The 13,274-nt window shown below is 38.7% G+C and overlaps 1 protein-coding gene across 3 annotated transcripts in view; it reads left to right on the forward strand.

The window, feature by feature from the left end:
* UPF2 (UPF2 regulator of nonsense mediated mRNA decay) overlaps positions 1-13,274 on the forward strand; it is a 103,539-nt gene that overhangs the window by 35,627 nt on the left and 54,638 nt on the right. For all 3 annotated transcript variants that reach the window (XM_058669476.1, XM_058669475.1, XM_058669474.1), the window contains exons 7-8: positions 295-398; positions 5,947-6,032. In XM_058669476.1, coding sequence (XP_058525459.1) covers positions 295-398; positions 5,947-6,032 — 190 coding nt within the window. The remainder of the gene's footprint in view (positions 1-294; positions 399-5,946; positions 6,033-13,274) is intronic.

Below are 13,274 nucleotides of genomic sequence, written 5' to 3' on the forward strand. Positions count from 1 at the left end.
TTGAAAAGGATGTACATCCAAAAGTATGTACACTTTATGATTTAAGTTTTTATGTATAATGGAAAGTTTTTTAATAGTTGGTGTCTGAAGTGACTTGATTCTTAGAAATGCCCCAGTTTTTCTTGGGTAGTGTCCTAAAAGATGCATAGTGTTTTCCTGATTCTGAACATAGCTGTAATTGATGTACTTAATAACAAACTTAGACAAGTAATAGGGTGTTTTTATTCTTAGATTTTTTGGTATGTATATGTATTTACTTTTTTTTAACATATTTAAAAACTAATTTTGTTTTAGAACAAGAGGATGAAGAAGCCAGCACTGGGTCTCACCTCAAGCTCATAGTGGATGCTTTCCTACAGCAGTTGCCCAATTGTGTCAACCGGGATCTGATAGACAAGGTATTGTCGTCTTCTCTGACATTTTACTAGAGTGTGTAGACCTTATGCAGGGCCTGTAATTAAGAATGTCAGTGGTTTTAAACTCTTCGAGACATTTCATTGACAAGTGTCTTCTAATGGATTTTATATGAGAAGCGAATGTAAACAAAGTTGGAACCAAAGCTCGGGTGGTGTCTTTGAGAGTGGAGCTGGTTCCAGAATACACTTGGCTCAAAGCTTAGATCAGAGGTTCTTAAAATGTTGTCTGCGGAGTCCTGGTTGCTTCCAAGGCACTTTCAGATCTGTTAGGTTAAAGGTCTTCATAATAATACTAAATTTTTTGTTTTCACCTTTGCAAAATGGTGGTGGATACTGCTGCTGTCATTTTAGCATGATGAAGAAAGTGGTCCACTCCATAGTATTACCACTGCAGTGTGTTTGCAGTGAGAACATGCCATTTCTACTTGTGTATTTTGGTGAATACATAAAAATGGTTATTTTACATACTGACTTTTGTGTACATATTCTTTTAATCTTGTAAAATGGGAAGGACATGTAAAGCACCATACTTCTCAAGTTTGTTTTGTGTGAATGAGTTGTAAGCTAAACTAGTTGCTTTTTAATTTAAACTAGCTTGCTTTTTAATACTGTGTTTGTTCGGTTGAATTAATGGAAAAACTATGGATATTCAAACTTGAATATTTAGCAGGCTGTGTTGTTTTGTTAAGATGTATTTATTTTATTTGTAAGAGTAATGTGAGACAGAGGAGTGCGGGGAGAGACAGAGAGATCTTCTGTCTGATGGACTACTCTAGATGTTTGTAATGGCCAGAACTGGATTGTTCTGAAGCCAGGAGCCAGAAGCTTCTGGGTCTCCCACATTCTTCCAGAGGCCTGAGACCTTGGGCTGTCCTCTGCTGTTTTTTCAGGACATTGGTAGGGAGCTGGATTGGAAATGGAGTGGCTTCGTGCACATATAGGCTGCTCACACTGCAGGTGGAGAATTAGCTTGCTAAACCACTGCACCAGCCCCTATGTAACAGAAATGTCTTAAATGACAGAAGGGAGCCTTTCACTTCAAGGAAATCAACTGAAAGTATTTCTTGCTGAAGATCAAACTTGAGTTGTCAACAAAAACTAGAACCCTGAAAAATATGTTCAGTACTCTTAAGCTTGACAACTTCTCAGTTGTTACCTGAGGAGACTATTGATAGATTGATATTAATGTAATTTTAAAATAATTTGTGCATTTGGCAGAGCTGCATATCTCAGTGAGTTTTTCTAGGTAACCCAGTATACAGGATTAAAATCATGCACGACTGTTGAGTGCCTTGTCCAATATAAGGTGTATGAATGTGTTTTAACTTATCACAGAGCATGGAACATCTGTTTATTTAAGATTTATTTATTTGAAAGGCAGCATTACATAAAAAGAGAATGAAAGAGAGAGAGTGAGAGATCTTCCATTCTCTGGCTACAGCAGCCAGTGGTGGACTGGTTGAAAGTCAGGACCCGGGCCCGGCAGCGTGGCCTAGCAGCTTAAGTCCTCGCCTTGAACACCCCGGGATCCCATATGGGCACCAGTTCTAATCCCGGCAGCTCCACGTCCGTCCCATCCAGCTCCCTGCTTGTGGCCTGGGAAGGCAGTTGAGAACGGCCCAAGGCTTTGGGACCCTGCATCCATGTGGGAGACCTGGAGGAGGTTCCTGGTTCCTGGCTTTGGATCAGCACAGAACTGGCCACTGCACTCAGTTGGGGAGTGAATCATCAGATGGAAGATCTTCCTCTCTGTCTCTCCTCCTTTAAAAAAAAAAAAAAAGAAAGCCAGGCGCCAGGAGCTTCTTTTGGGTTTCCCATGTGAAGGAACATAAGCAGTAGGTGCATGCTGTGCTTAGTTACAGAGTTCATTAACAAGGAGGTGATTGGAAGTGGAACAGCCAGGACTGGAACCAGCCCCAATGGGATGCTGGCCATGCAGGCAGTGGCCTTGCTCTTGCTGTGCCATGATGCCAGTCTCTGGTAATTTCATTTACCAACAGTAATATCAGATTCCATATGTAAAAAGTTGAAGAAATCACCCTTGTCGTATCATAGCAAAGAGTTAAAAATATTTATGAATACTTAAAAGGATTTTAAAAAGACATCTTTGTTTTCCAACTACATGTATCTATGAAGCCTGATTCTCTTCTTATATAATCATTTGTTACATAATGATGTCTTGGTTAAAGAGCAACTGCACATACACCAATCATCGATATGACTGTGTAACCTGATGGTGATGTCACTGTCCTGTTTTGTTGAAGTACATTCTGAGGTGTGTGCACATGGACAGAACAGCTCAACAGTGAATTCCTCAGGCTCCTTTTCCTCTGCTCTAAATGCCTGCTTGGGCTGGTCCACGGTGAACTGGGAATCTAGCCAAGTCTCCTCAGTGGTTAAGATACCCATGTCCGCATGCTGAACCTAAGGACTCATCATAGGGTATGGATATCTTGGCCATGGGTTGGCCTGGCCAAAGCCAGAGTGAGGAGCTTCTTCCAGGTCTCCCACATGGATGCACCTGGGCCATCTTTCATTGCTTTCCCAGGCATGTTAGCAAGGAGCTGTTTCAGATGTGGAGCAGCCAGGACTTGAACTGGCACTGTAGGCACTGTAGGTGGAGGCTTAACCTACTATTGCACTATTCCCCGTTGTTTTTATTATTATTGTTACAATGATGATGATTTGATGACACCTTAGGGACCCCATTGTGGGGAACAGTGTTCTGAGGGTATTGAGTGATTTTAATAATTCTGAGACACCAAGGTTTAATATTTCTGCACCAGGATTGAGAAAAGCTTCCCAAGGTCCATTGGCTGACCAAGTCCACCCCAGTTTGCATCCATAGACCAGACATTTGTTACAATGCTTGACTGTGAGAGTTGTCCAGCCTGTTCTGCTTTCCATATTTTGACAAGGCACTAGCTGTTCTCTGCTGGCCTAGATGAGCTGGCTGTCATATCCCTCATGTGCATCTGGGTGTGCTGTCCATTGCACAGGCATGAGCAACTGAAAAGGCCTCTGCTGGCTCAGACCTAACATGTGCTCTCCAAGCTCAGATCACATGTCATGTGATTTTTTTTCCCCTGGCACATGTTTGTTCCTTTTTTTCCCCCATTTCTTTCTATTGTGACCCCATCTCTTGGCTCATATGTTGTCAGTTTGTTTTCGGTGGAGCTCTCCAGTCAGTTTTTGTGGATCTGCACTTTCGTACTGTACTTTTGGACTTTTGAATGTCTCTGATTGTATGTTTGTATTCCAGAGTGAAAAATTCTTTTAGATAACCTTTATAGGTAATGTCATGATAATGGTTATTTCTGCCTGCATTTGGTAATCAGCAGAATATGTTTGAACTTGATAGAATAAAAAGTGATTTCACTTTTTGATTTACTCTTTTTAAATTTTTTGAAACAAGTTTTTGAAAAAGCAAATTGACAAGCAGTAGGGGTAACCCACACAACTTTTGGATGGTAAATCCTTTGATTCTGTGCTTTTCCATATTGCAGGACCTACTAAAGTGTAAGAATTTATGTATGTGTGAAACTTTTTACTTTTTCCTAATTTTGTCAAATTTAGTAATTATGGCAGTTTTTCTGCTCATATATTCATCTATTTATTTATTATACACATTGATTGAACCCTTACTCTGTGGACCAGGGGTTGAGATGCTTGGCTACTAGTACCTACTTTTTGCAAACTTCAAGATATTTCTTTGTGTGTATGTAACTAATCTGCCATTATTTGATAAGAAAAACATTTTATTGCCTTCTTTACTTTCATAAAATTGATTTACAAGTATTATTCAAAGTAATACATTTAAAAGGGCAATTCTCAGCTGGACATAAGTTGGCACCTGTAGGGAAACTGACATTTGCAGGTGACAACTTTATCTGATTAACCACAATGGTAACTCCAAGGACAGAAATTCTTTACAATTCAGGAAGATCTGAGGAACTTTCGTTTGTGTCTGATCCTCAGATTTATCTAATAGTTTTAAAAGTATTAGAGATGTTCAAAAAGATATATGAAAATGGTTTGTTCTATTTTTAAGTTATATTTTTACTTTTATTTGGAACATAGACTTGAGACACAGATTTTCCATCTGCTGGTTCACTCCTTAATTGTTCACTCCTTAATTGTTCACCATAGCCAGAACGTGGCCCCTGCTGAATCTAGGAGCCAGGAACTCATTCCAGGTCTCCCTCAGGGGTGATGGGGGCGAAGTATTTAAGCCATTTTATGCTGACTCCCAGGGTGCACATTAGGTGCAAGGTGGATTGGAAATACAGAGTATCCAGTCCTGGAACCACACACTCCTGTGTGGGATGTGGAGTCCGTGTATTCGCCTAGCCACTACCAGGAATGCCCACATTTTTGGTACATACACTTGTATTTTAAAATACTGGTTACTCGTGTTTTTATTTTCTGAAGACTTGCAGAGCATAGGTCTTTCCTAGCTTTTCTTTGATGCTTGCATCAGATGTTACAGATTGATAAATACTGGAAACATTTTTGTTCTGAATGTACATTGGTGGAATCGCTATACTAAATACTATTTGAGAACATTCATTAAAGTCCTAAGATATAATTTCTTTATTTTTGCAACACTGTGACATGGCCTCTTTGGTTTGGATACCAAATGTGATTGTGAGCATGCATTCCTGTGTGTCACTTTTTGTTCCCGTTTTTTTTTTTAATTGAAAAAATTTTTAGTTTATTTTCAACTTTTTTTTTTTTTTATGGAAAGGCAGATTTACAGAGAGGAGAGACAGAGAGAAAGATCTTTCATCTGAAGGTGGTTCACTCCCCAAGTGGCTGCAATGGCTAAAGCTGAGCTGTTCCGAAACCAAAAGCCAGCCAGGAGCTTCTTCTAGGTCTCCTACATGCTACATGGGGGGTCCCAAGGCTTTGGGCGGTCCTCTACTGCCTTCCCAGGGCATAAGCAGAGAGTTAAATGGGAAATGGAGCAGCCGGGACATGAACCAGTGTCCATATAGGATCCTGGTACTTGCAAGGGGAGGATTTAGCCACTGTTATCTTCACGGGCCAGTACTTCGTATTCTTACGCTTCTGTATGAATAGTCTATGCCTCTCTTTCTTGGTTCATTTTGGTTTTTTTTTTTTTTTTTTTTGTTATCCTTGTTAGCATTAGTTTCTTAGCTCTTGGTAACTATACTTGCTACTTTCCAAGTCTTTCAACATTTTTTATGGTATCTAGTGATTGACCTTTAATGAGAGCAGAGACATTGATTGAACTTTCCATATAATTATTTGCTCAACATCTCCTGGTAGGTCTTTAGGCTACTCAGCAGAACAACTGTTCAATAATTCTAGATTGCCTGTGAAGTTTTGACATATATATTTTTAGATACGTAAGAAGAGAGGTTTTTGGACTTAATCCTTTTTGATGGGAAATGCTAATAATACTACCATTTTGAAATATTGAGGAGCAAGTGAAAATATTTTAGTTGGCAGTTCAGTAGATAGAATGAGATTTTTTAAGAAAACAGTTTGATTTTTCTTCCTTTAGGCAGCAATGGATTTTTGCATGAACATGAACACAAAAGCAAACAGAAAGAAGTTGGTACGGGCGCTCTTCATCGTTCCTAGACAAAGGTAGGTATTTTTAAAAAGTCAATTTGTTAGTGTATTTACTATGCGTTCCCAAAAAGTTCTTATTTTTTCTTTAAAATTATCTCCTGTTTTATCTTTCAGTAGATGTTGTTAGTATATCTTCTAGACATTTCTCATTGATTTTTGTTAGCACTAGCAGAATTTTTTCCATATATTTGCATTATTTTGACAGAAAATGTATAAAAATAAGTGTAATTAAAAAACAATAATTATGTGAAACAGTTGGTTTGCCATTTTGCCTCTGAGCGGAAAAAAAAAATAGTGTATCCTGGAGGTTTTTTATACAGTTTTTCTTATCTGTACAGCTGAAAATTCAGTGTAGCTAATTCTTGGAGATGTGTTTAATTGAGAATTTTCAGTTTATTTGCATAATTATGGTAGAACAGATTTGAGGTATCTGCCTGAAGATTTGTGAGATAAAACTGGAAGTTAATGGTTGTATTGCAAGTAATTTCAAGATGCATTCAGTTGCAAAATACTTGCAGAAAATTGTACTATTTTGTTTCTCACTAGCATAATATCTTGCTTTATCTGGATATTTCATGTCACTTGTAGACTGTTTACTGTAGAAACCTGGAGATCAGTTTCTGTTGCTAGGAGTAATTGAAGAATTATGTTATGTTTTACGTACAATAAAGCTAAGATAGAATATTCCCCCAACAGATAAGAATTCTGAAGGTGTTCTTCAACAGAATTTTGAGTCCATGCGTTCTTTGATTGAAGTTCATAATCTCTTAATGTTGTTATTTTTCGGTGAAGGCAAATTATTACGTGTTTTCTTTCACAGTGTCTTATCTGTCTACTGTTAGCAACATTAATAATGAATGGCTTTTTATTTTATGGGACAGAGGAGAGAGAATCTGTTAATATACTGAGTAGATACTTAAGAATTATTGATTTTATAATTCATGGATATTTTATAATAAAAATTGTGTATCTCATTCCAGGAATTTAGAGGTGCCATCAATTATGAGGCCCAACATTAATTTATGTAAAATTGAAAATGTTTCAATTTTAAAACTTTATTAGATGGTTCAGTTTCATATTTGCACTTTGAACTGATGAAAATTTAGATTGTTGTCCATTAATATCTGTTTATATAATGGCTGTTCACATAATGGAATATTTGGTTTTGCGTTTCTGTTTAACTTTTCATTTAAGAATGATATAGCAAAAGTTTAGTTTTTACTGCAACATGTACAATATAAAATAAATCAAAAGTAGTAAAAATAAAAAACTTAAGGAAAGATAACATGTAATGGTGTTTAAGTAGTTTAGTATAGACTACAATCTTTTGCTGTATATCTGTTCATCCCTTTTATGTCTTCAAAAAATTTCTCAAATATTTTATACTGTTGTTCAGTTTTGTACCAGTCATGTACATTATAATTGGATTTATCCTTATTGCCTGAGAGTAAAAACTTGCAATTATTGGTAGTTAGAACCTGCTGGAAACAGAGTTGAAAGTAGGAAGTGATAATCTATGGTTTGAGAGAAAAAAAGAATACAAAAATGCACAAGTACTTCAAATGTGTGACAATATAGAGCCATATTAATAGAATAATTTAGGTTTGTTGCAATTAACCTGATGATCAGCAAAGATTAAATGCTTTTTTCAAGTTTATTTCTTGCTTAAACAATTCATTAAGGGTTTACTGTATGCTGTGTTCAGTGCTGGGGGTACTATCCATAATGTGTCAGGGTACTAGCCAAGATCAACTTGACTCTAGTATTAGCTTACAATTTGGAAAGGAAGACGGGTGAATAATTCAAGGTGCATCTGTCTAGAGGGTGTGCGAGGTTCTTCGAAGCATAGACCTGGTGGAACTGATTGACTTAGACTGCATGTTCAGAGAAAGGCTGACATGGGACGTTTGAATTGTAAAGGAGTTAGCTAGGAGTGGGTATGGGACAGTAACTTAGAGAGCATTTCTTTTTTCATTTTTATTTTCTTTTAATAAGTACTGTCAAGTGTGTGCATGCACTTGTGTTTTTTTATTTTTGAAAGGCAAAGAAGCCAAGAAAAAATCAAGCTCCCATCCACTGATTCATTCCCCAAATGTATACAAAACTCTTGATTGAAACCAGGAGCCTGAAACGCAATCCAGGTCTTCATTGTGGGTGATAGGGACCTGAATACTTGAGCCTTCCAGAATCCATGTTAGTAGGAAACTGGAATGAGAAGCCAAATTAGGTCTTGAACCCAAGCACTGCAATAAAGATTCCAGGTGCTTAACCACTAAATCAAACACCTGTGTTTCCATCTAGTGGTTAAGCTATCCTCATCTCATATTAGAGCATTTCTGATAAGGGAATCAGTGTGTACAGAGAAACAGAAAGGAAAGGGCAGTTGGCTGTGAAAACCTTCTAGAACTCCCCAACATCTGCTCCTGTAAGCTGCAGGAAGGAGGTCAGGTGTACTTGTTTGTCTTTCGCACTTAGCACAGTGCCTGTCTTGTAGAGGCTAATAAAATCATGTAACCGTCTTCCTGTTGCAGAATCCTCTCTGTAATGATTTCTTGAATGCCCACCTCCCTGTCATTGTCTCTGCTTTCTCCTGTAAATGGAATGTGCTTCGTTTCCCGCTGGTGATTTGACTTGCTGTCTGCTCTGTACCCCGCCATCCTTCTGTTACTCTGTAGCGCTTGCAGCACGTCTTCAGGCATCTCACATCCGGTTGTTAGTTTGCTGCCTATGTCTCTACAAGACTGAAAGCTATCAACTTTTTAGGAGAGAGGATTAGGTTTTTTAATTTTGTACATCTCCAGCAGGAGGATGCACTTCTAAGCACAAGACATGCTTTAAAATTCTTGATGAATTGTGTAGGTATACACAGTTTATAAAACATAAATAATACCGTTAATGGCTCAGCATTCAGAAGTATAAAGAATTATTTGTAGAAAAAAAGTCTTTCCTTGTCCCATCATCAATCCCATTACTGCTTCTCTCTGTAAGAAATCGGTGTCTTCATTTTTACACATTCTTCCCAAGTTTCTCCTGCATATTCAGAAAAGTACAATTGGACATTTCTTATTTCCTGTGTTTTTACACAAAGGGCAACTTATCATACATACATATATTTATCTCACAGCATTTAAATTTTCTTAATTCTTTTATGGATGTATTACATTTAATCATTTTTTACTTTCTAGCCTTCTGCCATAATAAGCAATAATGTATTGGTACTGCTCCTTACCTCCCCCCCATTGATTATGCTAGTTAATTATTTATCTCTTAGTATTTTTACCAAAAAAACTTAGCTTTTGAATTTTATTATTTATTCTACTTGCTTATTTTCTTCCTTCTTAGTTTTAGCTTTTATCTTTATGAATTTCTTCATTTTCGTGACTTTCTATTTTGTTTGTTTTCTGTCATTTTTTTTTTAAAGATTTATTTATTTTATTACAGTCAGATATACAGAGAGGAGGAGAGACAGAGAGGAAGATCTTCCGTCCGATGATTCACTCCCCAAGTGAGCTGCAGCAGTTGGTGCGCGCCAGTCCGATGCCGGGAACCAGGAACCTCTTCCGGGTCTCCCACACGGGTGCAGGGTCCCAAAGCCATGCGCCGTCCTCGACTGCTTTCCCAGGCCACAAGCAGGGAGCTGGATGGGAAGTGGAGCTGGTGGGATTAGAACCGGTGCCTATATGGGATCCCAGCACGTTCAAGGCGAGGACTAGAGCCGCTAGGCCACGCCACTGGGCCCTGTCATTTTTTTTTAAAGATTTATTTATTTTTATTGGAAAGGCAGATAATATAGAGACAGAGAGGAAGATACTCTGTCCATTGGTTCACTCCTCAAGGGGCCGCAACAGCTGGAGCTGAGCCAATTGGAAGCCAAGAGCCTCTTCTGGGTCGCCCACACGGGTGCAGGGTCCCAAGGCTTTGGGCCATCCTCAGCAGTTTTCCCAGGCCACAAGCAGGGAGCTGGATGGGAAGCGGGGCTGCCAGGATTAGAGCTGGCGCGCGTATGGGATCCCGGCACGTTTAAGCTGAGGGCTTTAACCACTGCGCTGTCATGCCGGGCCCTGTTTTCTGTCATTTTAAATGAGTTGTTCATTGAGCTTACTTTTTTTTTTCTTCTTAAGATTTATTTCTTTTTATTGCAAAGCCAGATATACAGACAGAAAGAGACAGAGAGGAAGATCTTCTGTCCAATGATTCACTTGCCAAGCCGAAGCCAGGAGCCGCTTATGGGTCTCCTACATGGGTGCAGGTTCCCAAGGCTTTGGGCCGTCCTCCACTGTTTTCCCAGTCTTCAGGCAGGGAGCTGGATTGGATGTGGAGCATTTGGGAGACAAATTAGCGTCTGTATGGGATCCCGGCACTAGCAAGATGAGGATTTAGCCACAAGGCTACTGCACTGGGCCCTTGTTAGCTTCTTCTTTTTTATTATTATAACTGTAGGAACTGGTTTGTAATGGGGTAATTCACTCACCTATAATGCTGGCATCTTTTATGTTTACCAGTTCTAGTCCTGGCTGTTCCACTTCTGATCTGGCTCCCTGTTAATGAGCCTGCAAAAGCTAGTGAAAAATGACTCAAGTGCTTTGGTCCGACTCCCACATGGGAGACCTGGATGAAACTCAAGGCTTCCGGCTTCGGCCCTGGCCATCACTGCTGTTTGGGAAGTGAACCAGCTGATGGAAAATAGAATGATACTATTCGCATCCTTCCCCCCTTTGCTTGTTTTCCTTCCCACCCTATAATTCTGCCTTTCAAATAAATAAAAATAGATCTTTAAATAAGGCTTTATTGATGTTAATTAATACACTGTACAGTTCACCCTTTTAAAATATGTACCTCAGTGTTGGTATCTCAGTATGTTTAAGTGTTTTTCATCCATGTCAAGTAGAGAACCTTCCCAGAACCTTAGTAATTACTTCATCTAAGCCAGGCTTTGAGTTTGAAATCGGTCAGAATCAGGGAAAGTACCCGAAGAATCTTTTCTTTCCTTATTTGACATATAAATATGCTTGGTGTTGTTATTAGTGACCAGAGACAAATGGATTTAACTGTGTGTTGGCAGTAGAATATCCAGACTCTCCCTAGATTAAGGTAAGCAGTGCCCTTCCCAGGTGACTGCCGTGCTTCATTTCTGAATGCAGCTTTCAGGACAGTGGGCTGCTGTGTCTGAGACTTTGTAATCTGATCTCATTCACTCAATTTGAAGCTGCTGTAATTTGAAATGTTTTCAAAGGTGGCACCACTTGGTGGCACTGTTGCTTTAGGAACTAAGGCTTCCTGAAAAAGTTGACGTGGCACGGGATTGTAAATTTTAAAGGAAATGACCCTGTGTGTTGTTTATTACATTTTGTCTTTTTGAAATCATCTGCTTTAATGTTTCCTGTGAAGAAAATACTATGTGTTCTTCAGTTGAACTATAACAGTTCAGAACTGTAATAGATCACATTCCTTTTTTCTTTTCTAGGCATTTTTGAACACAGAGATAAGATAGCTTTCAACAGTCAAATTCAATGGATTTTAAATAGAAAAAGGAAACTAAACATTTCTGTTAGAATTCAGTTTTATAGGAGATGAAAGCATAAGCATTTTTTTTTTCCTTTTCAATAACAAAAGTTTGTTTCTTTGTGTGTCCTTGTTATTTCTCTTTGACTATGGTTGGAGACAGAATGTTTACTAACTTGCTGATTATTAACTGCTAGTAAAATACTTATTTTTATGATTGAAGAGACCTTGGAAATACAAGCAAGATTTTATTGTTTCACACAAATACCTTCTGTTTTAGTGCCTCAGTATTGACTCATTCTCTTGGAGCCATTGCCACGGCATAGTAAGCCTGTGCCTGCCATGTTGGCATTCCGCATGCCCACTGGTTTGTACTCTGGCTGTTCTGCCTCTGATCCAGCTCCCTCTTTGTGCCCTGGGAAAGCAGTGGAGGATGGCTCAAGCACTTAGGCCCCTGTACCCACTTGGGAAATGGAAGAAGCTGCTGGCTTTGCTCCAACATTTGTGGACATATGAGGGGTGGATCAGTGGATAGAAGAACTTTCTTGCTCCTCTTTCTGTAGCTCTGTGTTACAAATCAAATTTTAAAAAATCTTGAGTAAAGTACTTATCAGTGTTGCTCAAGTGGCTAATTCTCCACCTACAAGTGCCAGGATCCCATGTGGTTCTGGTTTGTGTCATGACTGCTTCACCTCCCATCCAGCTCCCTGCTTATGGCTTGAGAAAGCAGTGGAAGTTGGCCCTGGTTCTTTGGCCAATCCTTGGGTCTGTTGAACCCATGTGGGAGACTGAAGAGAAGGTTCCTGCTCCTGGCTTTGGATTGACTCAGCTCTAGTCATGTCCATTTGGGGAATGAACCAGCAGTTGCAAGATCTTTCTCTGTCTCCCCTTCTCTCTGTCAGTCTGCCTTTGCAGTAAAAATACAAGTAAACTTTTTTTTTTTTAACAAATTATTATTCTTTTAGGTAATTATCGAATTAAATTTGGAAAGGAAGGATCTGAATTTATTTTCGGGATTCAGAAAACTCCATAGCTGTCAAGCTTAAATTTAACACGGACGTTTACTTGGTTGATTAAACTATTTTGTGTTTCAGTAGCCTTAATACACACACACACACTCTCTCTCTCTCTCTCTCTCTATATATATATATATACCTATATATATATATATATATATAAACCAATATAGTATCTTTCTCTTATTTCTTTTCAAACTAACCTAGGAAGCTTAAAAAAGACAAAAACCATTATTAAGTAGGGCTAATGTTGAACCAATGTTTTTATTTACTATCTTATTTACAGCATAAGGGATTTTATTTTGTGATAAAATAGGTGGTCAGAAAGTTTTAAATAGAACAGTGTGGAATTTACTTTTAGTTTCCTATCCGGCTCCCTATCAGTGATCTGGGAAGAGCAGCAAAAAATGATTCAAATGTTTAAACTCTAACTACCCTCATGGTGGACCTGGAAGAAGATGTTAACTTCTGCCTTTGGCCTGGCCCAGTGCTGCTTGTTATGGCCATCTAGGATTTGGATCATGGGTGGAAGATCAATTGATTAACTTACTGTTCCCCATTCCTTCTCTCTATAACTCTGAAAATAAATACATTTCTAAAAAAGATTTATTTATTTTTATTTGGAAAGCAGATTTACAGAGTAGGAGAGACAGAAATCTTGCATCCCCTGGTTTACTCCCCCTGATGGCTGCAGTGGCTGGAGCTGAACCTATCTGAAACAGGAGCTTCTTTCAGGTCT

This window comes from Ochotona princeps, chromosome 10, assembly GCF_030435755.1.
Source record: "Ochotona princeps isolate mOchPri1 chromosome 10, mOchPri1.hap1, whole genome shotgun sequence".
Taxonomy (NCBI): domain Eukaryota; kingdom Metazoa; phylum Chordata; class Mammalia; order Lagomorpha; family Ochotonidae; genus Ochotona; species Ochotona princeps.